This window comes from Aythya marila (assembly GCF_965140915.1).
Source record: "Aythya marila genome assembly, chromosome: 7".
In the NCBI taxonomy this organism is placed as follows: domain Eukaryota; kingdom Metazoa; phylum Chordata; class Aves; order Anseriformes; family Anatidae; genus Aythya; species Aythya marila.
In genome coordinates, this window is record NC_139048.1 from 30482393 (window position 1) to 30509591 (window position 27199).

At 39.1% G+C, this 27199-nt stretch overlaps 1 protein-coding gene across 1 annotated transcript in view; it reads right to left on the reverse strand.

The window, feature by feature from the left end:
- Positions 1–27199, reverse strand: part of PCDH15 (protocadherin related 15) — a 731645-nt gene that overhangs the window by 104939 nt on the left and 599507 nt on the right. The window contains exons 23-25 of the mRNA XM_082765483.1: positions 26624–26929; positions 25220–25444; positions 8362–8478 (exon numbers count right to left, since the gene is read on the reverse strand). Of these exons, the coding sequence (XP_082621609.1) occupies positions 8362–8478; positions 25220–25444; positions 26624–26929 (648 nt within the window). The remainder of the gene's footprint in view (positions 1–8361; positions 8479–25219; positions 25445–26623; positions 26930–27199) is intronic.

Genomic DNA, 27199 nt, shown 5'->3' on the forward strand with positions numbered 1-27199 from the left:
CCAACAGTTTCATTAATAGAGAACTGGTAATTTTCATCTGTATTCAATACCGTGGTATAAAAGAGCTTTGCTGTTCTTGACAATATGTTCACTGTATCATGTCATGCAGCCTGGCCCAGGTTGGGTGTATTAGCAAGTCCAGTGTTCCTGTGACACTGGCAGGCCTGCAGAACTGGGTCTACCAGATGTGCTCTGGTGTTCCATGGAGCAATTTATGAAAACCATGTTAGTTGTTAAAAATATTTTACATGACCATGCACATTATACATGTGAAAATCCTTGAAAAATGAGAAATTTCAGAGATCATAGCATAACAGATGATTATACAACTTTTGTCCTGATGTTCTTCTTCACCATTACACAGTTAAGAGGAAATTACCTGCTAAGATCCACTCTATTTGGCTACAGAGTAATGGTCCCTACATTTGCTTGTAAGACTAGAAGCTATCATTATCACTAAACATGCACACAGTCGGTAATTTGTTATTAAATAAAGAAAATTCTCATCAGGTTATTGCTCCTGATATGACTATCAAGTACACTTTTCTCCTGTCATTTCTGAAAATAACAAAATGAGGATTTATTTTTTATTTACTATATTTTGGCACAAATGTAATTAGAAAAATCTCATGAGAAATTTTCCAGGGAAATCCATTTAGAAGCAAATTTCAATTATCTCAAGTATTAATCATCTTTCATTTCTTTTTAAAATTAATTTAGATGCATTCCTATGTCTACAGCAAAACTCAAATATAACATTATATTGCCAAATAAATTATACTCTCAAATAAACCATAAAGAAAGGATTTTAGCTGGCAGGAACCATGCTCATTCTCTTGAACCAGAACTTTTATCCTAAAAGACCAAGACTAATATCAAACTCATCCAGCTCCAATTACGATATTATTGTTGCATAATTCCTCATGTTTCCATTTTCTCTGGGGAAACTCCATGGGTATGGCAAGAAAACATCCCCAGCATTTACATTAGATGATCAGGCTGCATGTGGAGATCCTGGACAAAGAGGCCATGCAGAGTACATATGTGCACTACCAAGATAACTCTCAACAGGCACAGAGAGGTTACAGAGGAATTGTAATGCAATAGATCCATCGAAATGGCATGAGTAAAGTAACAGTAACGTCTTCTTTATGTTTTCACTGGTATTTCTGAAAGTAATTCAAAAGGAAGTTAGAATCCTTACTCCCACTATGCAAAAGGGTAATGGAGGTACAAAACCAGAAAAATGGAGCCCAGAAAAGTGAGGAAAAAAGAGCATTTCACTTCCATCTGCACTCTATTCATGAAGATCCCAGATGTGCATCTGTGTAAATGACTGGGATTTTACCCAAGTACTAGGATGGAATACTAGTATAAAAGATAAAGGCAGACCTATTCATCAAGTCCCTTTGCACTCAATGCCACTTTCTGACTGAAGTCAGATTACTTCTACAGCTACTGTAGATAAAATGTGAAGCAAGTAAGGTTAAATGTATGGTCTCCATTCATTTTCATTCAGAAATTTCAACAGAAATCTGAATGATTTACAACATAAAGAGTTCACTAAGGCAAATTTTGTAAAGTTAGCTCTGTGAAAAAAAAAAAAGGGAAGTGATGCTAAAGACAAAATGTACAGATGGCCACAAGTGTTCTTTGTAACAAACCAACACAGGACAGTTACCATTAAAGATGGGCCAGTCCACAAGGCAAGCAATTGACTTTGGTGGGTCTCCTACCAACTACGGAGTGTTAACAGTGCACTCACACTTATTTACTCTCTCATTTACCAGTCATTACCATTTTATAATTTTATATAAGCTCTAAAATTTGAATTACTTTATTCTTTAGTATGTAATTCAATGAAGGAGTCTGCAAGTCTGGATTAATTCTGTAAATTCTGAATTAATAACAAGCTGAACACAAAATGAGTATAAACTTTTAAATCCACAAGATAAAATTCCTTTAAGAGCTTACTGATTTTGCAGTATGTTTCCCTTATGCTAATCTCCAGCAGACACTATGATATTCAACAGTAATAGTTTATAAAAGATCAAGCCCTTGACTATATGAAAATGTTTTTATCTCTAATTAAGTATCTGTTAAATCTCTAATTAAATATCTGTTAGCATCACACTTTCAGTGGGTGCTGTAAAACAATAAGGACAATTACTCTCAATCTGACAAAATAGCTCCACTGATCACAAACTTTACAAGGTGTTACGAGACTGGATAAACCATTAAACTGGATGTTCTGGAGCTCTGGAAACTGACTGGTCATTAAAATTAGCATTCTGCATCTGTTTCTATTGACTTTTCAAATCAACAAAATCAGAATATGTGGGGGAATTGTCCATGAAAGAAATATTCCAGCTTTTACAGTGATGGCTCATGTAAAAAAAAAAGCCTACAGAGGAAAAGCATGCACCTCGTGATATATCAGTCCTGGAAATATTCACCTCCTGATAATTAAACCAAGCACCTATCACATAGCTCAAGCTGCTCTCCTTTCGCAATATTTGGAGAGTTAAGCTCCTTGAGAAAATGATTATAATCATCTGGCATCTTTCATCACCATATCACTTCAATAAAGCATGAACTAATCACAATGAATAAAACTCTTCTTTTTCTCCCCAGGGATGATCTCGGGTGTCCTTGAATAGCTAACTTCAGTACGTGCATGGCCATCTGTACAGGACGTAGTGCCTTTGACAAACAAAAAGGACAAGCTTAATGCAACCAACATTCAAATCCCTCCACGTGCAATTATCTCCTTAAAAAAAAAAAAAAAAGTTTGGTACATAACTGGAAATAAAACAACTTTAAAGACCTTTCTCATCACCAAAACCTTCCCACTAAATCTGGTTTAACCCCTAAAGTTTCAAGGCAAGCCACTGCTCTGCTGTCATTCCACAGAGCCAAATCCTTTTTACTTGCCCCTCTCCTGCTCCTGAACAGGTTGCCCCATGCCATTTTAAGTCAGACTATTCATTAGTGTGTGTAGGAAACGAAGATACCCTGTGACGATGTACAGCATGGCCTAGCATTTATTTTTGGTTTAAGTCACATCAAAACCCAACGTGGAAGGAAGGAAGAGAAGTTTAAAGAGAACTGTTTAAAAGCAGTTTCAGCCGTGCCTCTGTTCAGCTGCCAAGCGTGACTCACCCAGATGGCCCAAGCATTGTCTAGACACCAATTCCACACATTTTTGGCTGCCACCCCTGAAGCATTTGAAGAAGCTGTGTCTTGTGCTAGCCACTCATCATTCCTTGAGAGCTAAGCTCTTAGACTGAGCACTGAGAGTAGAAGTATTATTACAAACAGGGGAACTGAAAGCAGTCCTGAGGACATTCCAGCATCAGATAGCATCGAGCAACGTAGGATAGAGGGCTTTATGCATCTGTTACAGCCCTGATGTACGCTTCAGATCTCACCAGCTATAAAAGGTCATCTACCTGCCCAAAGAACAGACGTTTGCTAGCTCAGGATACTAACGACTGTGCTGATAAAATTCAGAAGTGTTGATGAGAGAGTCAGACACCGGCTTCATCTAAGCCTTGGGGTCTGCAGGTATGTCTCACTAAAAAGACTGGAAAACATCTCTGGGTGAAACCAAAGCTGTGTACATTTGTGTTATCTAAAGCAAAGCAGGGCATACAGATGCTAGTTCAAAACTCTAGGTTTGATTAAATATAACAGTGGCTAAGCATGAGGAGCTGTCTCAGAAACTCCAGTAACTCGGCATCCTTCTCTCTCACCACCCCTTAGTCCACACTAACATGCCCCAAAGCAAATGTCTGATTATCGGCTGTACAAGGACTCGCTCACTCCTTTCTGTCTCCATTGATGGACTTTTCTTTATTACCTTGCAGCCTTAGACTCTTACTTCTCTTTTATGCTCTTTTATGCTCAGCTATGCCTGTAACTCCAGGCTTCCCCCCCCCCAGTGGCCTTAGATCTTGGTTTTCATTCCCTATTTTACAGATAATTGTTTCTTTTTTTTTTTTTTTTTCTAGAGGATATTATCATATCTACTTTAGTTGCATGAAGCATTTATTTGGCACACCCAGTACACATGTAACACGTCTGTGTTTTCCAGCCACACGAATAGTTATGGACCTCACAGGATACCTGCTTGCACTGTTATTCACTTTTGACTTCATCCTTTGGTCAGATCACTGTTTTCAGAACAGGATTTGGTTGGGAAGTTAAATTCTAATAGTCAATGGAGTTCTTACAGGAAACAAAGAACACAGTTTAACAGTGGAAAAATCGTGTCTCTTAGTCCTTTAGTTCCAGATGGACAACCATTCTGGAAGGAAAGCTCAAGATGACACAAGGGAAATCCTGTGCACAACTGACTGCTCTGTCCTGACACCTCTGTGTCACTCCCTTCAACCCTTTACACAGAGGCTGGGATGCTTCCCCCATCTGGTTCTTCACAGTTAGCCCCCACACAAAGAGGACAGCTTCCTGTGAGTTCTAAAAGTGTTTTAAAGTTCAAGCTTTGTATTTTAGCAAGGTTTACTAGTTATTTAGAAAGATTTGAAGATGTACTCAAGCTTTTCCTTAGCAGTCATGCCACCAGGGCTCTGCTCTACTACCAGAACTCCCTTTGCCTCCCTTGGCCGGCTTTTGTTGCTTTATGCATTTTGTTACCGTTTACCTGTACACATGTCAAGAATTAGAGGAAAGCTGGTCTGGGAAACACAGTGTGAGCAACAGTAGGATGTATGAAGTAACTTGAGAGATTGCATACCATAAAACTCTTTAAAACTGGAGAAAAATATACTATGGACCATTCCAACAAACAAAAGGACGTAAGTTGATCTAACATGCTTCCTGAAATGTATGTGAAACCAAATGTACCAGATTTCAATGACCAGAGTGGTAATTCAAATTAAGGATTTTTAATGCAAGTATGAAAAGTAACTTATTAAAAATAGTTTATATTCTCAGTTGTCACACACACACACAAAGTGAATGCGAACTGGAAAAGGAAAGAAAGGAGAAAACGGTTAGAACTGAAACTGACATTTGCTCAAGAAAACCTTTCAAATCCTATTCTGTCCTTTACAGAAAAGCACTGGTTTCTATGTTTTAATTGACATTTCACTAGGGCACTGAAGGAATAACTATCAGAGATACCTCATGCCTTCAGGCCAAGAGTTCTTTGATCACTTTGAAATCCAAAGGTTAAAATGAAAACATAATGAGGTTTCTACTTGGGAGCATTTGAATCTAGCACAGGTGATTTTTGTATTAAATGAGCACTTAGTAGTAATCAGAAATCGATGTTTGTTGTGACCAAACCAATCCTGTTATCAACACTTGCATTCTACTGGTGGCTTTATGTTACAGGCATCAGGTTTGTATGCTTCAATTAAGAAAATTACACAATTTCAATGCAACAGTTGATTTTGAAGACTTCAAAATCTTCACATTGTTACCTGCATTTATGCCTATTATAATGGTAATAAGCAGGATCCAGCACGCAGTGATTTTGATTTCTCTCATGTATGTACATCAATTTCTCTACAGAAATACAAGCAATTCTCACATCTTTCAAATACAAAACATTCAAAATCAGAAAAAAAATAAATCCATATAAACACATGAGGAAATCACAAGAAAGGAATTTAGGAGACATAAGTGCTTTAGTCTGGTTTTATATTCTCCCATTCCCATGCTACCTAAGGATGGCCATTATTATCCACTGTAAGAGTAGGGAAGCTTACTCATGATCAATTTCTACTTTTATCTGTCCATCTGACAGTGATAGAAATGTTAGAAATGGAGAGACTGCAGAAGGATAAAGGGCTAAACATAATTCTAAGTAAAAAAATCTGCTAACAGTTTGATGGGCTAGTAGTATTATTGTTTTTTGTGTGTGTGTTTTTTCTTGTTTGTTTGTTTGTTTTTTAGATGATAAAGTGACATAACCTTACATTATAAAATGCAGATTCCACAGAACTAAGAAAGGTTACAAATACATTATTAATCAGTTAGAGACTGTTTTGTTTCATCAACTGTTTTGGTGATATCTTATTCTTTAATGTTTAAACACATTAACCTAGGGAATCACAAAATGGAGATTATATCAGAATGGGCAAATCCTTCATCAAGACCAAAATAATCTTATTGTAAGGCAACAGATAATATTAAATAAAATCTGCATAAAAAATCAAGTTAAAAACTGATTCTCTAGCAGCAATGAATATATAAAAATATATTTTTACAATATAATATATATTTTTAAATATATATCCCAATAACTCATTTGTGTTGAAATTTCCACTAATTCCATGAAAGATAAATTCTGATTTTTGTCCTATTTCACTGATCCTTAGCATCCTTTTCTGCATGCTTTTCTCAAAGGTTGGTGAGATAACCTGCTAGGACAAATGCGTACTGTTGCTACAGGCAGAGCCAGGTCTATAGAAATGCTACTGATGGATTTAGAACTGTATTACTGGCTGATTTTGACTGTCAAAATAAAAAAAAAAAAAAATAGAAATTGCACTTTCAACAGTCATGGAAATCAAGTTTTCCCCCCTCTCCACTGACAGATCACTCTAAAGCAGCTCCACTTGTGATATGGGCAGTGTTTCCTGTTGCTGCTAACTGCTGAGGATGAAAGCTTTTTAACAAAAATTGAGTTTTCTACCTGCCTGGTTTCCAACTCATTCCTAGGGAGAGCAACAAAGAATTTTCACCAGCTAACACCCATCTGCTGAACTCCCTGAGATGCTGAATGCAATTCAGACCCATGTTTATGAAGGCAAAGCTTACTAATTTGATGGTAGTACTACAGTAACAGAGTGCATTATCATTCAGGAAGAAGTGTTGGCAACATAAGGTGATACTTTTGTGCTATATAGTGCAAGCATAAACCTTGCTGGCTTCTAATGCTACCCAGAAACTCTGCACCCATGTTACTGCACCAAATATATGGAAGAATAAGACATATATGAAATGTGACAGACCAAAAAAAAAAATCAGAAAGTAGAATCAAAGCTTAGTTTGGATCACATAGTTACAGGATATTATCTTAAATCAATTTAAAATTATTTTCCAGTGAATAAAATCTGAGCCATCAACTCTAATTTTCACTGCAAGTTTCAGTTTTAAACAATGACTAAGATGATGGTGGACACCTTGGCCTGGAGATCCCCAAGGAACAGTGAAAAAAAATCAGACAAAAGTACTGTAGTTCCACAGAGCAAAAAGGAAGCAAAACGTGCAGCATTCCTCTGCTGCTGCATTCCTCAAGTACTGCAAACTATTTATTGATAACAATTGTTATTTGTGACCTACATGTTGATAACATATTCTTATATGTATTTTAGACAAACAATAGTCCAGATCTTCAGCAAGTATTAACTACTGTAATATCTCCAGGTTCAGTAATATGCAGCTGACAGACAACACCTGCAGTGAATTTACTTGCCATTGTGTTAGGACTTTTTACAAAAGGATAGCAGGACTGTCCTTACGGAAACACTGCTTCAGCATTTCTGTCCTTGAGTGGCAAATAAAGTACTATGAAACATATTTAGCTAAGCTACAATTGATTTGTGTCAAAGCACTGCCATCATCTTTTAATGTGCATGGCACATTCACTCTGAACACTTCTCCCTGAGGATTACTCTCCTTAATATGCCAAACACTAACAATTAAAAATTAAACCTGGCTGGCAGAACATCTTGGCCTTTTATTGTCCTCAGTGTATCATCTGGTCACCAATGTTCATCAACCTCTGATTACAAAAATTGATATTACCCTTCAGAATAGCTAACAAGTCAAAAATATGTGTTCAGTTCTGTCAATCGAGTGCTTCACTAGGGAACAGTGATAAAAGCCAGTGGCAAAAATAAACTTTATCCCCAAAACAACACCAGTCTGTTCAAATACTACATATCCAATAAGGCCAGCTGGTGGGCTGTGCAGTTCCCCATGACCCTATGATGTCTCAGACTAGGAATGCACAATGACTGCAAATCAAGAAGGTAACAATCTTAAAAAGCTGTATTTTATTTCCCTGTTAAGCTGCACAACTGTACAAAAGACAGCCATGACTTTCATTCTTTCCTATTCCTGTAATTCATCTGACACTGGGAAGTTGAATGAAGTGGTTTTCAAACCTCTTCCTGTCAGAAAAGAGCTGTATCGCTGATGTGCCAGCTTCAGAAACCATTGTTTTACATGCAGCCTCTGTCCAAAAAGGCTGACAAAAAATGTATGAGTTACTGCTCTGTGAAACTCATAATAATCACCTTTGTTGTTGAGAGAGTCAGGTCGCTTATGAGGGTTAAAGATTTCTCCCTCTTGGGTGCAGAATATTAATAGAACCTTTTTGCTTACCGGAGGATCTTGATCCTCTGCTGAAACGGTAGTGATAACGGTGCCCTTGACTGCATCAGGAGCAACCATTCCCCTGTAGAGCTTTTTGCTAAATACCGGTGAGTAATCGTTCATATCCTGCAAAACATAATTAAGAGTTTAGTGCTGAAGTTTAAACAAAAGTATAGACACATTCACAACTGATCTTTCAAATTCTACCCAATCACTCCCTCTTAATTAGGAAACCTATTTGCCTTTCAGAGTCCCTCTTGGCTCTCAATTCCATTACCACCAAACAAAACTAGCACAGAAGGGGAAGATGCCGAAGTTTCAAAACAACATATTCATACGAGACAGATCAACAGAAGGGAATTCTGCAGAAAAACACAGTCTCACAAGTAAACAAAGCAGAGATTTCCGTGACAGCTGTTTCTCAAGCAGTGGGCCACAACGTGGCTTTGCTAATTTTCTAAAATGAATGAGCTTGCCGTTGCTTGACAGTGTGTGTTACCTCTAATACGCAATAAATGAGGGGAAAACATAACATCAGATTAATATCAACACTTCACTAATACGCTGTTCTGCAGACAGATGCGTATGCTGTCAAAAAACAGCTTCAAAGGCCCAATTGTAAGCCCAATGCCATTGTCACAATAACACATGTGCATGCACCTTGGCACCTGTAAACATGCACACAGCTGTGTGTGCATACATTTATGGGTGCATCCATGTGCAAAAGAGAACCCCAGCCAAACACCGAGATGGGTGGGACTGGGGGACCTGCAGCCTGCACGCGCTGCGCCAGCTTGCACCAAGGTAGATGCGAGCAGAGATACACGCTGCTCTCACCGACGCGTTCACCCCGCGCATCAGGGGCTGTGGAAATTTAGAAACTCAGCCACCATCACTGGCTGTTCCAGAAACTCATTCATTGTTCCCACCCTAAGTTGTCAGGAATTCATTTTTTGCCAACGTCCTCTCACAGTGAGGCCCAGAAAATACGCATGTTCTTTAAAAATAAAAAAATTAAACACGCATCTTTAAATCACAATACTTATTCTTATAATAAAACTATTTCAGTTTCTTCTGTCGAGCCACCTTCCTAGCATGAGTTCTTTTGAGAACAGATTCATTTTTGTGTACTACTACGTCCCGTTTTGCACAGATGGATAGCAGATTTTGGTTTTCCCTGTTACAGAGAAAATCCAGAACAAGTAAGAGATACAATATGCCTTCAGCACAGAGGAGTGACTTTACTGATCCACAAAGGAAAAGGAGACTTCTTCCCCTCCCTTCAAGCAGAACACAGGGGCCACCCACCTCCTGGGCTACCCACACAAACATGGCTACTCAGTATTTACACACAGATGCTTCTACCTGTTGTTACAGGTCTTCATGCTGCAAATGCTACATGCTGCTGCTGGCCTGTGTGCTACATTAGCTTTTAAAACATTCATATATATCTCATCAGAGGTAATAAACATCTATGAAGAAATCACTGTTACAAACCCATGTAATACAGGCCTGAAAAATTAATGTGTTATGTTCTGCTGAAAGGTCTGCAATTCAAGCCTTCAATGCATTGGAAATGCATTTTCACCGATTTTCAGTTTTTCAAAGAGACAATTGGACCATCAAATTACAACAAAAAGCGACAACTAGGCAATTCAAACTAGGAGAGCATTCAAAAGAATAGAATTTGGAAAAACATTCACATTCAAACAGATTAGCATTTCTGTATGGAATTACAGGCATTGAGTCTTTTTCTTTCAAATTCTTGACCTGTTTGCAAGAAGATAATTTACTTCAATTAAGAATGTAAAACCAAGGAATAATTTACATAAACAATTTTGCTCCCCTGGACTCTTCAAAGTGACACCATGTTTGTAAAATAAGCCATCCTTTGTTCTGCTTTGCTCCCTGAAACTCCACTCCAGAGCAGTGCAGCACAGTGGCAAAGCAGCCAACATCACACAGCAGTCTCCCCCTGTCAGGCTCCATTCACAGCCCATTCTACCTCAAAGAAAAGATGCAGTTTATTTATTTGAAGCAGACACCAAGTAGCTCTGCATACAGAAAACCATCAGCAAAAGGTGGTACATAAAAAATAATCTTGAGTATTGTCTGAGGAGCATCATACAATGCTGCATGCACAGGCACTACCGCTGCATAAACCCCAGTATTTGGAAGTGTTTTGTTTTGTAGGCCCTCAAGTTTTTCAGTGAGAGGTACAACCTTTTACAGACCACACTGTCACAGAAAAGATAGGTTCTGTCCTTCCGCATGAAGACTCCATCTGAACCAACTACTGGTATGGTACTTAACAAGGACTTAGCATTTTCTGGAACAGCTCAGCCTTTTTAAAAAAAATGTCTCTCTCTGCACCTGCACAGCCACAGCCCTATCTACTCTTTGTTTCTTGGCACAGCAGCAGATTACACTCTGCTGCTTCCTCATTTTGGGGGAATCTGGGGGAGTCACCTTGTGATGTTTTTATTATCTTCTGTGCACCTGAGCACCTGAAAGTCTGCAACTTACAGTGCTGGAAAGCCTAATCCTGTTGAAAGATGATACACTACATGCTCTGCTATAGAAAATGACTAAGTCATTCCAATTCCTACACCTGTTTTTCAAGATACATGGATCAACACAAAATATACACGAATACAAAGTGTAGCACGAAGTAGAAAATCAGAAGGCTTCCTGTCCTAACTTACTTCTCTGAGTGGAGCTTTATGCATGATTGGGCCTCATAAACCTTACCCAAGCCAAGCAACCAGACAGCAAATACTTCAGCCCTACCTAAACAGAGCAGCTCCAAGTGCTTTTCTTCCTGGCTCCTCTCTTCCCAACCCCTAAAGCAGCTACTTGTTTTATACAGCAGAATTCAAACTTACATGTTCTTGCTTTTATCACAATGAAAGTTCCTCAGAAGAATTATGTCTTCCCATAACACAGCTGCAATAAATACACTTCAGAGAGAGCAAGACTGACATTACAGACAGGTGATCAAGTCTCATATGCTCATCACAATGCTTCTGACAAATAACTGCCAGAAGCAGAAAGGGAACTTCTGCAGGCAGAAGGCATACACGCGGAACACACAGATGGCATGGGAAGTGCTTTATTGGTTGTAGTGCTTTCTTTATTCTAGTAGAAGTCTTTGTTCAGTGGCAGGAGGAAAAAGATGACCCTTCTGGGCTATTTCCCATGCAGGAAGTAGAGGTTTTGTTACAGGCATGTTGGGGAAATTCATTTCCTCCTAGTGTTTTCATCTCCTCCAAGTGGTATCATTTCTCTTCACAAATTATGGGCACTTAAAGGCATCAGAAAGGTCACAAAGAGAAACTATTGCACCAGCTAAAACCAACTAAAAAGCACCAACACCAAGGATGGAGTACAGTCTACATCTGATTCTGTTAGAGTATAGAAGGAAACCAAATTCCACATTTTTTTAAAAAAACAGCTCAAGGTCACAGGCATGATCCCCCATGCCCCTGCCATCAGTCCTCCTAGTTTGTTTTTCTGCACCACGCCAGACTTCACACTGAGAAGTGGTCAGCATGGAGGACTCCCCACATGCATGCAGAGATGCAGTTTTCAGGCTTTGATGAGAGGGATTTGGAGCAAAAACACAGCATTTTAGAGAAAGTACTGGGCCTTGCCATGACTGGAGACCAAGGACATGGAGTGACATGCTCCTGCACAGCTACATAATTGAAGATGACTTTACTTCTGAAGGCTTCTGTTGAAACACCACAAAAATGGCTTTGCACTGACATGTATGTGGCTTATGGATGCAATCAATAACCACAGTTTAGGAGTGGGATGGCAATCTTACACTCCTTTTTACTGCCACTTTGTGGAATTACCGCTTAAAAACTATGGTATAATCCTGCACGTACCCTCGTGGCCAAACTGTGGTGTCTTCCAACTTTCACAGTCCACTGCTTCGTCCATATAAATCCAGGCAGCTATTAACTATCAAACACACACAGAACGGCAAATGGGAAATGCAGGTAATGGATTCTCTGCATACCTTGCTTTGAAATACTTGGCTGTGTATTTTGACCGTAAGGTAATAGCAGCCACATATTTATATATAAGTACAAAATTGCCTTTATGTCACTGCTCATCTAGCTGAAGATTTATTGTATTTTTGCATGTCTTTGTTTACACAACTGGGTCAGAGTCAAAGCGTAACAACCCAAAGCTCTCTTCCTACCACAGTTCCTCATCTCACACCACTTTTTGTTTCCCCTTATTTCACATTGCTCACAGTGGGGAAGACATAAAAGCAGGACAGCACAAGCCCTTACTCCTTTCCCTTGCACGTGTAAGAATATAAAGCAACAAGGAAGCACAATATGGGAGGTATACTCAAATACTGTCATTTCAGAGAATCCACAGTCGTAGTCTCAAAATCAAATGAAGATGTATCATGAGATTTCTTGATGAAAATTCATTTATTAACTCTGATGCCTCCCTCAGCTCCTGAGTGATGCCACTTGCTGATCAATCTCCTCACAATCTGAACAAGACACATCCCATTCACAATATTTGAAGGGCTGTTATTTATCAAAGGGGCTAGAGGAAACAATACTGACCAGCCTGCAAATAATATGAAAACGATGAACAAAAATGTTGGTGAACTAAGATATACATCCAGGAATGCCAATGAGGAGAAACAAGCATGGGGGAGGAAAGGCACTAAGAAGCAAATCAATATGTAATTTAAAAACCATTAAGACAGTCACTAGCAGTTATGAACTAAAACCAAAGAAGGTGCTCCCCGACAGGTGGTGGCTGCCGATGTGGGAGAGCAACACAGGACAACTGCGCAAGAACAATATCTGCAGTACAGCAGTTCCAGCATGAAATTAACTTGTAAACTTAAATGGGCTTCAGAGACAATAATCGATTTTTGATTTATGGTGACACTGAATGACCTTTAATATTTGTGCTTCAAGTTACGGATATAAACATGTAACACCTGGGTGCGATACTCTGTTCTGCCTCCTCATTCACTCATCCCGAAGCTGCACAATTTGGACCAAGTCACTGCCATCTGCTTTGCACCATCACCACCCGAAGTGCACACGGATGGCATGCACGGCACGTGAATCACAGCACAGACCCCACACATCTGTATAGCCACACGCAGCAAGCAGCAGCTAGGCTAGCTCAGCCACTTCTGCAGCTCCTGAGTCACCAAGTTACCACTGGTTATGACGGGCTGTCACAAAGCAGAGCAGTCCCAGTACTCCTCTATGACTTTGCACTGGATCCTACAGATCCATCTTCCAGCACATCCCCAGCTGTTTAAAATCTCACGCTTCAGAAACACATCCCAAGCAGCAAAGCCTGCACAAGTCTAATGTACCAGGAGTTGCTACGACAGTTACAAAATGTTTGGAGAATTCTTCCTGAAAGGAGAAGCCAAATATGCAGGGATTACAGCTCTTTCCTGCTAGGCACCGGGTGCAAGGCAGTTGTGATGGATCAGGATACGGCCCCTTCTCACTCTTGTGAACTCCATCTGCAGCTCCTGACTGTCAGGGAATTTTAAAGAACAGCAACATTACAATGCACGACAGACTTGACCGATTTGAGCATTTTCTCACTGAAAACTTTCTGAAAAACAACGAGTTTTTGACATGCTTTCTTAAAAAATGTTGTTTTTCTTAAGAGAAAAATGAACAGTAGGAAGTTAATTTTTCATCACCTATCTTGACACAAACAGAAGCAACACAAGATGGCACTAATATACTTTAGATATTTACATATATACACACATATATATGTGTGTGTATGTATATATATATATTAATTTTTTTCCTCGAGCATAATCATGTGTACAAACGCCCAGTTATGGTGCACAGGGAACCCCATTACTAATGGAAAAATCTGCTGCCTTTAGCCTGCAGTGCACTAGAGGGCAGCCCTGCCAAATAGGAGTGAAGCTTCTCCTCCCCCCAGCCCTCGTAAAAATCTGTTTTACCCTCTCCCAGTTCTCTCCTTATGGAAACAGGCTTATACTTTTTTCATCTAGTAGTCATCTTGTTTTATATAGCTTAAAAAATCAGCCTGATTTTCAGCTTACATTTTTTGTAGAATGTGACCTAATTATAATCAAGTATTGATTATTTATTAAAATAGCTACAATGCCACGACAGTGAAATCTGATCATTAAGTTGCTGAACAGATCCAGAGCGACAAACTCCTATAAAAAGAGCACAAAGCTCAGAAATTCTGCTGATTTATTCAGACCACTACGAGTCTGTTGGAAGTTTTTTACCATTATTAACTGAGTAAGTATGCAGAAGTGCCTACCTGAGGAGACTGCATTACAAATGCAAAATGCTCTTTATTCTCATCTCTCTCCTCAACTCCTGGAGCAGAAAGCATTCTACCATAAAACTTCTAAAAGCCTGAGAAGAAACACTTACCCTCCTGCTTCTGACCTGTTGACAAAATCACTCTAGGTTGGTTAGGGACATTAGCTTCTTAAATATTACATACTCGTGCTTTGTGAATCATTTCATAAAGAGTTTTTAAATACATCCAAGTGTTTTTCCTGCCACTTTGGGACTGTGCTCTTCAATTATAGCTGCTGATGCTAAGGTTTCTAGTCATCTGTATCTAAGTGGAAATCAACATGCCCTCACTATAAAAACCAGCATGACTGAACAGCATCTGAGCTAATAAATGCATATTAGGCATTTACAGCTCCTTTTGCAGTCTGCTGGCTTTTATCACGTGTAATAAATAGAACAAATGTATTTTTAAAGTTGTCCCTACTTCCACTAATATTAAATGTACATTAACATAATCCCACTAAAGGAGAAAGCAAGGAGGTTTACTTCAAAACATAGTGTATGTCACACTAAAATTTTCACTTTCTCAATTTTTCTCCAAGTATTAATACATTTAATTTGCTACTGTCACTTGGTTTTGAACATCTGCCAATTAAGCCTATGTGCACATTACCAGAGCTGGTGGCTTCCCATCTAAGCTGCCTCCAAGTGTTTAATAATCCCTTGGTGTTTGGGGATTTCCAAGGAGAAATTTAACATTCCTCTACTTTTCCCTCGAAACTCTCTTCTACAGAAAGCAAAGTGGTTTTTTGGCATCACTACACTTGAAAATCATTATTTCTCCTGTGTTTTCTTCAGCTGTAGGAAGATGCTGCTCAAAACCCTCTTAAAAGAAGCGCAAAGTAATTCATTAATAAATAAGCGGAATGGAAGTCCCCTAGAGACACGGGATTTCACAGCCCTAAGGGCACCCTAAGCCCCTGAAGGCCCTGCTCAGCCTTATGCGGGCCCTTCCAACACCCTGCCCCTGGGCCCAGCACCCCTGCCAGACCCAGGGGCTCTCCCCAGCATCCAGTGATGCTGAGGGAGGCTGGCCTCCAGCCCTGCTCCTGGCCCTGTCCATTTTGCTTCCGGCTGGACTGCAGACCAGATTCATGCCCATGGCCTACCCAAGGACCTCTGGCCCCACCACAGGCTGTCACTCCGTAGAAACCCATCCAGCACAGAGCTTACTGATGTTTGCACAGGATCTCTGCTACCATCGCTACGTTTCAGCTGCATCACCCAGAAGTGCCATATTTCATTATCATCCATTGCTCCAGTCCATGCTAACTGCTAGTAGCCATCTGGAGCCCTCAGTTCCTTCCGTAATTTCTCAATTTCTGAAAATCCTCATTTGATTATATTTCTATTATTTAACTTGGTAAGTTCCCAAAGCCTTTCAAGATGATGCTAATCAACCTAATTTAGAGCAGCACAAATTTAATATTAAATATTAAAATGCAAATTTAGAATGCTTTTATGTCATGATACTCTTAAATTACATGATTGTTTAAAAAGTTTTAGAACTGTTCTGAATCAAGGGCACTAGATTTGGAGTCACAGACACAGCATTGAAACAACTGAAAGTTTAAGCCATGACTTTAGATAACCATTCTTTCACAACTGAGTCTTATGTTCTGAAAGAAAACCCAAGTGTTTTTCTAATATAATCCCATTACTAGAAAAGGAATTTTTATTTCCCTTTCACGTAAACATCTACTACGCCACATATACAGCTACAGCAAAATGCAGAAGATCTTTACCTTATGCCAAGAGTTTATACATGTATGTGGTTGTGTAAACTGTAAGTATTCTTTCACTAAGCAAATACTCATGCAAACAGAGATGCTACAACAAACAAGTATTTTCGAGGCCTCAATAACCACTAAGAGTTTCATCACAGAAGTCTCCTATAAGTCTACTGTAGGCAGTTAATGCACTAAAATTGGGACAATAACCAGGATCTTAAGATTTCAAGCAAACTCTCATCCTTCTGCTGAATGACCCATTTAAGTTAACAATACTGGTTATCTGTCGTAATTTACCCAGCTAACTCTGTGGAGCGGTACACAGCAACAAAATATAGCACAACCAGATGTATCTAGACTTTCAGATAGATTGCAAAGGGATTAAAAATGAATAACCACGCTATGACTTGTAATCACTGGGGTAAGGTAATTCTCTTTGAGATATTCCCAACTATCCTTCCTGTGAAATTTGTGCTTTCATTTCATCAGTTTCTGTAATTGATGCTAAGAAGAACACAGAACAATTTATACTTGCTAATGTATAAGATAAACATAATTGCAAAAAATTATCTACTTTTAGCTTATCTCAGTGACGCTTAACTTTAACACTGGTTTTACAAACACAGCAGTATGTTGATTTTATCATCTATAGTCATAGATGTGATGGAAAATCTCCTGTTATTATTTCTACCTCATATCCAAGAGTGTTCCCATTTCAAAGTTGTGACCCTTATGAAAAATACAACTTCTATGAAAAAAGTGAAATTGTTGTATGACTTAACATAGAAGTACATAAATTAACCAGATAATGGAGCAACAAGAACTCTAGGTTCCTTTCCCATTCTTTAAGCAATTTCCTAAGGCTCTGTTAATGAGCACACACCACCTTTAAGGCTCTTGCATCGCACCACTCTATTCATTCCTCTAAGATACATACCAAAGCTTGCAAGCAAACTTTTCTTCATGGTCCAATATTTTCATTTACCAATGCATTCTTTAATTTATTTATTTAAAGTCCAATGAAGTAAGTCAGTACTTCAAAACTACAACTAGTGTGCCACAAGTATTTGAAATAGACTTACGTATCAGCCACAGTGATTAAGTTACAAGAACCAAGGTTAGAGAATCATGTGGTGCTGAGTACCTTAGAGCAGCAAGTTAAAAATCTTTGTGATGATGTTGGCAGGCTAATGCAATGAACTGTGTGAACCGGCACGCAGAATTTTGTCTTTAATTGGGTCTAGTGCTTCTTTGCACAGGGTTTTTTGTTTGTAACTATACAAAATGGAGACTTGTTAACATGGTATAACTGCCTCTTTCTAATACTTAGTGTTCAGAAGGCCCTGAAATGTCTCATAATATGAATTAAGTTTCATAGTGGAATATGCAAAGCAATAAATGACTTTAGCAGATAAATGAACAGGTAAGTTGAGATCGAAAAAACAAATCTGCTTACTGGCACCACAGTGCAACACTGTGCCTGTTATGCCATAAATTCTGCTAGAAAATAGAAAAATAAGCAGATAAGCAGTTGCATTTTGGATGAAATGCAGCTCCTTTTTTTTCTTTTTCAATGGGAAATTGTTTTTGTTACATGTTAGAAAGGAAAGATTACTTTGGGGATGTAAATTTACTGAAAAACGTAAAAACAAACTAAATTTTATTTTAGAACTATTAGAAGCGGAGGATGTGTTTGACTGTGATTCACCAGTCTTTCATCTTCATGTATCCTTCATTACCTGCATAGTGACTGGCAGCAAATCTTCATTATTATTGTAATTAAATCTCACTATAACATGAATTCCCACCATAGTGAAGCACTGATAGATTACTGCTCACCTGCTCATTACAAACAAGACCTGAATTAATTCATAGTCTTGCAAGGACACACAAAAAAAGTGGCAACTACACACGTGTGTAATTAAACATCTACTGGAGCTGAGTTTGAACCAAAATGTCCTCTCTCCTTGATGACAACCTGTGGATCCACCTTCTCCCATTCTTCTTTTAGTGACCGTTTAAGCATTTTATAAAAACCAAGGCCACCCATTCCACAGCACTCTCCATCAGTGCAGTAAAGGTGCTGTGTTAGAGGAGCAAAGTGTCCTGCTCTAACATTTTATTCCAGCTCCAGTCTCAAGTGCCAGGTTACTGCAACAGAGCTTTGCTTTCCTAGCTTTACTGGGGGCTCTAACTGATTGGTTTGAGATGGTGATTCGTTCAACAAACATCCATCTTCTTCCAACCCTCCTACCTTAGAAAAGCAAAGAAATTATGCTTCTGTGTGTTCTGATTTGAGGCACAGGTTGTTAGGAAAACACAGGGAGCTTTCTCATGTAATCAAGTTGGAATTCGGCACTGCTATGGCATCAAGATCATACTGTGAACAAAGATGGTGAAGGGCCCAGAGGGCAAGGCTTGTGAGGAGCAGCTGGGGGCCCTCGGTTTGTTCAGCCCAGAGCAGAGGAGAAGAGGGGAGGCCTCATGGCAGCCTGTAGCTCCATCATGGGGAGCGGAGGGGCAGGCTCTGAGCTCTGCTCTCTGGGGACAGCAACAGGACCTGAGAGGACAGGATGAAGCTGGGACAGGGGAGGGTCAGGCTGGTGTTAGGGAAAGGTTCTGCACCCAGAGGTGGTCGGGCACAGGGACTGGGCACAGCACCAAGCTGCCAGAGGTCAAGGAGCATTTGGACAGCACTCTCGGACACACAGGCTGATTTTCAGTGATGCTGTGTGGAGCCAGGACCTGGACTCAGTGATCCTCGTGGGTCTCTTCCAACTCTGGTTATTCTATGATTTTGTTATTTGCTTCTAATTTGAATATGAATGTTCTCGAGAAACAAACTGATGAAAGACCACTGAGAGCAACCAAATCAGAGACTTTACCTGTTACATGTTTTCACTTGGTTGGCTGGTTTCTTTTGAGCACAGTTTCCAAGGAACGGGAGACTTAGCACAGTGACTGTGAGAGATGCAAACTCACCCCACAAAAAGTACTAATCAACACATATAAAACATGACCCAAAAGTATACAACTTGTAGCTTTTCTTTTGACCTACAATGCATGCAATTGTACACATGCTTAAGAGCAGTTAGATCAGCAGGTGGCTTCACTATTCAAATCCTACTCAGTAATCCGAGTCCTACCAACGGAGAGACAGAGCTAATTTTTGTCTTTATTAACCGGACAATTTTAAGACAACTATTTGTTTTCAGAACACCTCAGCCAACAAGTCTTTCCAAAGCACTATTATTTTAAGCCACCTTTATTTCCAGCTTATAGTTTAATGCAGAAGTCAACTAGGAATCACTATTCATCCTCTTGCTCCATGCTACCTGATTAATTTGTAAGACTTCCTTGTTTCTTATGGTTATGTTTTTACCTGAACATAAAATACTGTGCCCTGGCTAACAAAAAGATTTTTCAGTTAAAAAAAAAAAAAAAAAAAAGAAGATTGTATGAAATCTCAAATTACTCACTGTAGATATATTGCTAGCAAAGCAGTGACAGAAACAAAATCACACCTCCAGTCTCCAGTGCAAAAGTTTATAATTTGACAACAGTAACAAAGAAAAACAAACAAACAAACAAACAAAAAACCCACAACCACCACAACAACAAAAAAAAACAACACCTCTTCTCAGTAACACAAGAGGACTATTTTAAGTGTTGTATCTCCTCAATGTCACACTTCTCTTGAAAAATTAATTTGACAGTTGCACTTCGGAACTCTGTCCCTAAGGACAGATGGTACAGTTGGTTCACCAAATCTGGAAATTTATTCTGTAATGTTTCTAGCAGTCCACTGGGATTAAGGCATGGCAGGAACTACATGAAATATTTTGTCATCAGATTTGTAATATGGCATTGCTAGAAACATACCAATCAGTTTTTACTTATTCTTCTGGCTCTATCCCTTTGAATCATCTGTCAGAGGTAACAGCACCATTATACTATATACTCTACTTTAAAAAAAATAAAAATTTCCTAGAAAACAGAAGGAGTAAGAAAAAGCAGTTATAATAAACAAGAGACAAACTAATACAAAAATAATGATGGTACTACTAATAAGAGGAAATCATAGTGTAAAATATGCAAGCATCATACAGGCCCCATTTTACACAGATTCTTACAATGTAATGTGTAGGGAACACATTACTCATTTAACAGCAATCTAAACTGGGAAAAAGTTAGTCCTTTTTTCTCTGAAGAAGCTCTACTACTACAGTAGTTGTTTGCAAACAGTAAATCCTGATAATAAGCACACCATTGGAACAGTAAGGGTTCTACTTCTTCCAATCCTAGAAAACATTTATATTGTGAGGGGATGCTTAGAAGTGCCATAGGCACTACGGGCTCTCTAAGCAAACTCAACCTTCCTAGGCACCGAGTGAATGCAAACCTCTGCCACTTTCCTGGTGAGAGAAACGGTGCCTCCGCAGCGGGAAACCACTATGCAACAGCACACAAGTTGTCTCTTGGAGTTGCTAATACTTTCTTGCCTTAAACTTAATTTTCAAGACTTACAAAATTCACTGCTTCTAACCCTTTTTTTTTTTTTTTTTTAATCTATGTGCATTTGTACTAAAAAAAGAAAAAAAAAAAGGCAAACAACAACAACAACAAAAACGTACAGTAATTAGTTCTGTGTTCTTGATTACACACCAGATTACCACCACCAATTAATCAGGATGAACACTTGTGTAACCTCTCCAGCCATCCCATATTAAGAATGACTCATTAGGACTTTCCGGTAAAGCTACATAAGCAGCAAGAGGAAGAAAAATCTCAGGCAAGAGGAACTCCATGCTACCTACACTATTCCTCCTCAGCAATACTAGAAACAATGCAACAGCATCTGATTTATAAAACAGGAAACTAGAGAAAAATGAGATAAAATTTTGTTTACTTTAAGACTATCAATATTACTTTCTGGCTAAATGCAACTTCCTAAAGGCATATTCAAACACAGGATGATTTTCCTCATTAAAAGCACAATTAATTCATTATTTTTCCTTCAATTTCCTTCAAATAAGGAATCATAAGTCAAACACTGTAAAGAGCCACTTGGCTGCAGCAGTGGCAAAGAACATATTTTAATACTGACATGCAGGTAACAGATGAAGTTGTTTTGCAATCTGTGTTTTGATCAAGTTCAGGGAAGGTTAATATAAACTATTTGTAACTTGTCATGCCAAAGGCTGAGAGTCTAAGGAAAGTCACAGCGTGTATCCACCCTCATCCTAGCTGCAAAGCTCAGTGTGATTACGAGTGCACGGCACTGCTGCTCATTCTCTTATACCACATAAATAATATATGACACCATCAGGCATTGTCCATAGTTGGATAACAGAATCCTATCACACAGGAAAAATTACAATGCTCATGGTTAAAAATTGGACTGTGAAAAATGACAAATGTTAACAGAGGAGCACAAGACCAAAAGGACTGGAAATCTCTTTAATATGAGTAATACTCTAAAGATCATAGGGACTGAATTCCTCATGGTTACATAAATTCCCTGTTTGGTCTTATTACTGCCTTACTGATTGCTCCTGCTTTTCTCTAAGTCAATTTTGAGTTATTAAAGTCTGCAAGCTGCATAACTACTGTTATGGGGCCTACAATACACATGCACATGGTTTATTTCCTATTTGGGGTCACAAACACTGTAAAAAAAAAAAAAAAACACACTCTAATACCTTCCTCTAAATAAAGTAAAAATGTTTTTATTACTAATAGGAAAAAGATATATCCCGTTCCTAACACAGAGCAGGAGCAAAAGACAAGCTGAACGGGAAGGGCTCCTGCAGAGCCACGCAGAGGGATGTACATCCCCACGCAGGAGCACCCTGTCCCTGAACAGAGGCTCTGAATTGGCAGAAGGTCTGGCAGAAATCTCCAGTTTTAAAACCTCTTTGATTCCCTGTGCAGACATCCTAGCCATTAGCTAGAAAATTGTAAACTACTCCCATGAAACAATGAGCATGCTTATCAGGAGTTATCTATCATGCCCTACAGCAGCAGCCTGGACCACAGTCAGGATGGCAGAGGAATATATGACCAGATTGCAATCAGAAAATAGACAAGTGAGGATCTCTACCACACCATGCAGAGCCTCACGTCACCACACATTTGAGCTCTAGGGCCAGATTCAGTGCTCTACTGGAATAGATGAGCACCCTGTGCCAGCCTGCCACCACGTGCCCATGCTGGCCCTATACTAGAGGCTATTCCCAGTACCTCTGTCCCCAAAGGAACCCCTGCCCCATGTCCTCTCCTCTGCACTGACTGGACCTTCTGCTGCCACCACAGACACACCACCTCTCTCCCTTCAGAACAAGGGTAGGTATGGGTCTTTTCCATCAGGAACAAACCCAAACTGCACTGTGATGCACTGTGCTCTGTGCTCCTTCTGCATTTATTTTCTCACTGAAGGCCAGCTATGTGCCTTGCTCCTGCCCCTGCCCCTTGAGGCTCTGTCTCCTGAATCTGCCACTCAGGGTATCCTCTTGTGGACCCTTCTCATACCACACAGGTAGCAAATGGCTCTGATTTCTATTTCCTTTTTTTTTTTTTTTCCATCCCCAAATTATTTATATTTATATTTATTTATTTATTATTTTTATTTATATGGAAAGTTCCTCTGTAATCTCAAAACAAACCATTATTTCTTTTCTAGATCTGTCTTGTAATCAAGGTTCTAAATTTTTACGATCTCTCTGACGTGTACCCACTAATGGCATCTGTCTAACACAATGAGAGATGAAAAATTACTTTTTCCAAAAGCCCTTCCCCACTCATGAGTGCCACTGACAATGCTACTCTCCTACCTGCCACTCAAGGTCAGAATCTACCCATTATCTTAACAAAGTTATTCAATTATGTCCACTGATCAGTTGCAAAAATCAAGCCGTTGCCGGGTATGATAACACACATTAAAAATCCCCTACAGCCCTTTTTTCCCCTTTCCTACATAATCTATAGGCTGCTTGCCTTCGCTTTCAGGCCCTGTGCTGTCCCCAACAACTGCAGAAATTTTTACTCTTGGCTCAAGCACAGTATTCCAGCTTCTCACACACCGCCTTTCACACACCAATTATCATGCCTCCTTTTAACTGCTCATGTGTGCAAAGTTTGCAGGGAAACAAAAACAAAACAGAAAAAAAAAAAAAAAAAAAGATCCTACTAATAATCCCATCCTTCTTAAATTCCCTATTCTCACAATGCCTCCTGGACAGTGTCCTGTTACACCGCTGCTGTTACACTAACACCACCAAGCAGAACTGCACTGCTGCGTTGTCCGCTCAGACTAATGAACACCACATAAACGCACAGTCATACAGCCATGTCAGCCCCAGCGTACAGACAGCAGCTTTTCCATGAACACACTCCTATTTGAGAAAAGCTATCTTCAAATTAAAACAAAACAAAGCTTGATTCTTGCTAAAAAGCATCGACCTGGGAAAAAGTTTCTTCTAGAAAAAAAAAAAAATACTGATTTGAGCAACTTCCTCCTTGAACAGTATAGACAAATAAGGCTCACGGAACGATGTGAAAAGCTATTTTTGCCTTTGATTCACTTTGAAAACACCAGTTCAGAGGGCAGCCCAGTAGGAAGCAGAAGCACTGCATCTCAATCTCAAGCATTTTACAGAGACAGAGAGGTACTGCAGAAGCCTTCTTATGTTGCCATCAATGCTAATAATCTGAGACATTTACTGTTCCTAGAATAATTCAGAGCTCAGTAGAGACCAACAAACAGAATTACTCAAAATCATCTGGCAATCCATAGCATCTGCAGATATGCAGTAAGCTGAACCAGAGACTGATTCATAAATGTTAAATATTTTTTGCAGACTTACATTTACACTGAAGTTGCCAGGTAGGAAATTTGTATTTGTAAGATATGCTTTTTCTACTTGCTTCTTAGCTGAAGTGTCAGTAATTAAATTCTCTTGTCTCCCACCACTGACTGTTCTTCACTGACAGTCAACAAAAATGAAACAACCAGACAAGAGGATTTGTCTGACTGGCTCCAGAACTGCACCATTGTAAATGCAAGGAAACAAGATTTAGAGTTTCTAAAGCATCCTCCCCTTTTGGACACAAGCACATCAACCAACTGAAGATGTTAAGTGCTAATGCCTCTGTTACAAGCGCTTTTCATTTGTGGATCCTCCCAAAAAGAATACCATTATCCCCATATTACTGGCAAGACAGCAGAAACACAGGTGATGCTGCAACTCAGCATAAAAATGATTCATTGCAAAAGACCACTGAATAAGCCTGTTTCTTTGCAGCTCTATATTTTCAGGTAGCTGAACTGAAATGTAAGGCACTGTGTGCCACATCAGCACTCAATACACCTGAATGGTTCATAAAATTACAATTTATGAGAGCTTTAAATGAAACGTGATGGTGTCATTTTTGCAAACAATTCCATTAGGTACTTATTTCAATCTTTCAGCAATCCTAAATGACTAAGTGTTTATGTATTTGTCAGGTATTCTTGTACTTCATAAATCTATGAACCAAGATTTAACTACTTAATTGCATATAGCAAAATAATTATAGCTGTTATAAAGTGTATATTTAGCAGAACAAGTTGCTGTCAGAAAAAGCCAGTAGCTTTCTGCAAGTGAAAAAAGTAGGAAAGCAGACATACTGCTACTGTGCTCTGGTGGTTCATCAGCACATCTGCAAGGGTCACAGAGGTATTTTGTACCAAATAGGAGAGGATGCTATCAGCTGAGCCACTACTCCTCTTACCTTTACTCTCACGGTGACAGTAGCAATACCAGGAGGCATAGTGCCCTTGCTATCGAAGGCTTCCACAAGAAAGGTGAAAGTTGCTTCTGTGTCGGAGAATGACTCGTAATCCAAGGACTTCAGAAGTGACAACTCGCCCGTGTACTTGTTCAGTGCAAAATACTGTAGTGCTTCCTGCGTTCGTATTCGATAGGTAACATTAGAACCAAGATCAACATCCTTCGCCTAGACCATGCCATACAGAAAAAAAAATACTTAAGGCAAACAAAATCCATTTTACTAAACAAATCCCTACTATGTTAAAAACATAAAAATGCAAGTAACTGCAAATACATATAATCTCATTATATTATTCTAATAGTATTGGATAAACTTAAAAACTACTGCACAAACCCAAAGGAGAAAGAACACTTGAGGTTATTAAATCCAGAGGTACCTGCCACATGAAAGGGACACAATATTCTGTGCAAGAGTCACTGGAATTTTGTTCTGTTCTTGGTCTTTTCCCTGGGCACCTGCTACTTGCCACTGCCAGGGAGAGGATGCTGGGCTAAGCAGACCATTGATTTTACCCCGTAGAGCAGCATGGATGTTTTTATTTCATACCAGTATTTAGACAAAGAATATTAACTTTCATTAGGAATAATATTATGCAATTGCTTTAGCTGTTAATTCCACTTACAATTTACCTGCAGGCAGCTTCAGATAAAAAATATTCTTGATGAAATTATCCCACGACAGATTCTTCTCATTAAAATCTGCTGACTCACATTGTGAGGCTACATAGACTACTTATGGGAAGTGAGTCTCAGCTATCTTTAGAGATCTAGCTCAGGATGAGTGAGATCAATTAACTATCACGTGTCTAAATGGTTTGTCTTTGTTTTTATAGTCAACAGAGAGAAGACACCTCAAGGTGCCAACTTTACTCCAGCTATCTTAGATGACAAACTTAGTGTTAGGTCAATTTCTTCCAGAAGCAACTACTTAACACCGTTGACTATAACGAGGTTGGACATCTAGGTTTGACTTCAATTCAGTTTGAATCAGCTGAGATAGCGCGCTATCAACACAAACATGTAGGAACAATATAATGAGCTTTCAAGAACAAACCAAGTGCACTTCACATGTAAAACAATTATGACACGACAAAAAATATGACAATAGTAGTGTTGCTCAATTTATTTATTTATTAACTAACTGCTCTTATTTCCAAGTGAACCCCCAAAATATTTCATGTACCTCTTTAATGGCCATGAATTTTTCAGTCTGGTAGATATCAGTCCTTCCTTGACTCCAGTCTGCATTCTTTTAGTTCAGTCCCACTGAGAAGTTAACTAAGAACATGCTTAGTACTGCACAACAGTTACAAAACATTGTCTTCACTCTGTAATGCTTTCTTACCTCTATCTGCAGGAAGACAGTGCCAGGTGGTAGATTTTCAGGCACACAGACAGTGTAGGAAGCATTAGTAAAAACAGGGCTGTTGTCATCAATATCCAGCACCTTGATTGCTAAAGTTAGTGTTGAACGGCGGGGGTCCACAGCTCCATCTGTTGCTTCAACGATAAGTTCATAATAGTCTCTTACTTCTCTGTTCAATTTAACTGCTGTGTAAATGCTACCATTTGACGTGATTCGGAAAAGATTGTTGAAATTTGCCAAACTATAATGAACTTGACCATTAACACCTGCATCTGGGTCAGTGGCCTAAGAAACAGAAAAAAGTACCATGTTTTAATGCACATTTTAAATACAAGGGACACACCTACGTGGGAGTTGCAAGGTAAGCTAAGATAATATTCTATGAAGTAGTAACATCTGTGTGGCTAGTCAGCATTTCTTGTTCACAGCAACTTGCCTCTCACTCAAATTTTGTTGAAGAATAAAAAAAATATTCTACAAAATCAAACCTATTAATCTGAAGTGATTGAAGGCACCTTTCTGGATCTCAGATGAACTTCAGGAGAAAATACACAT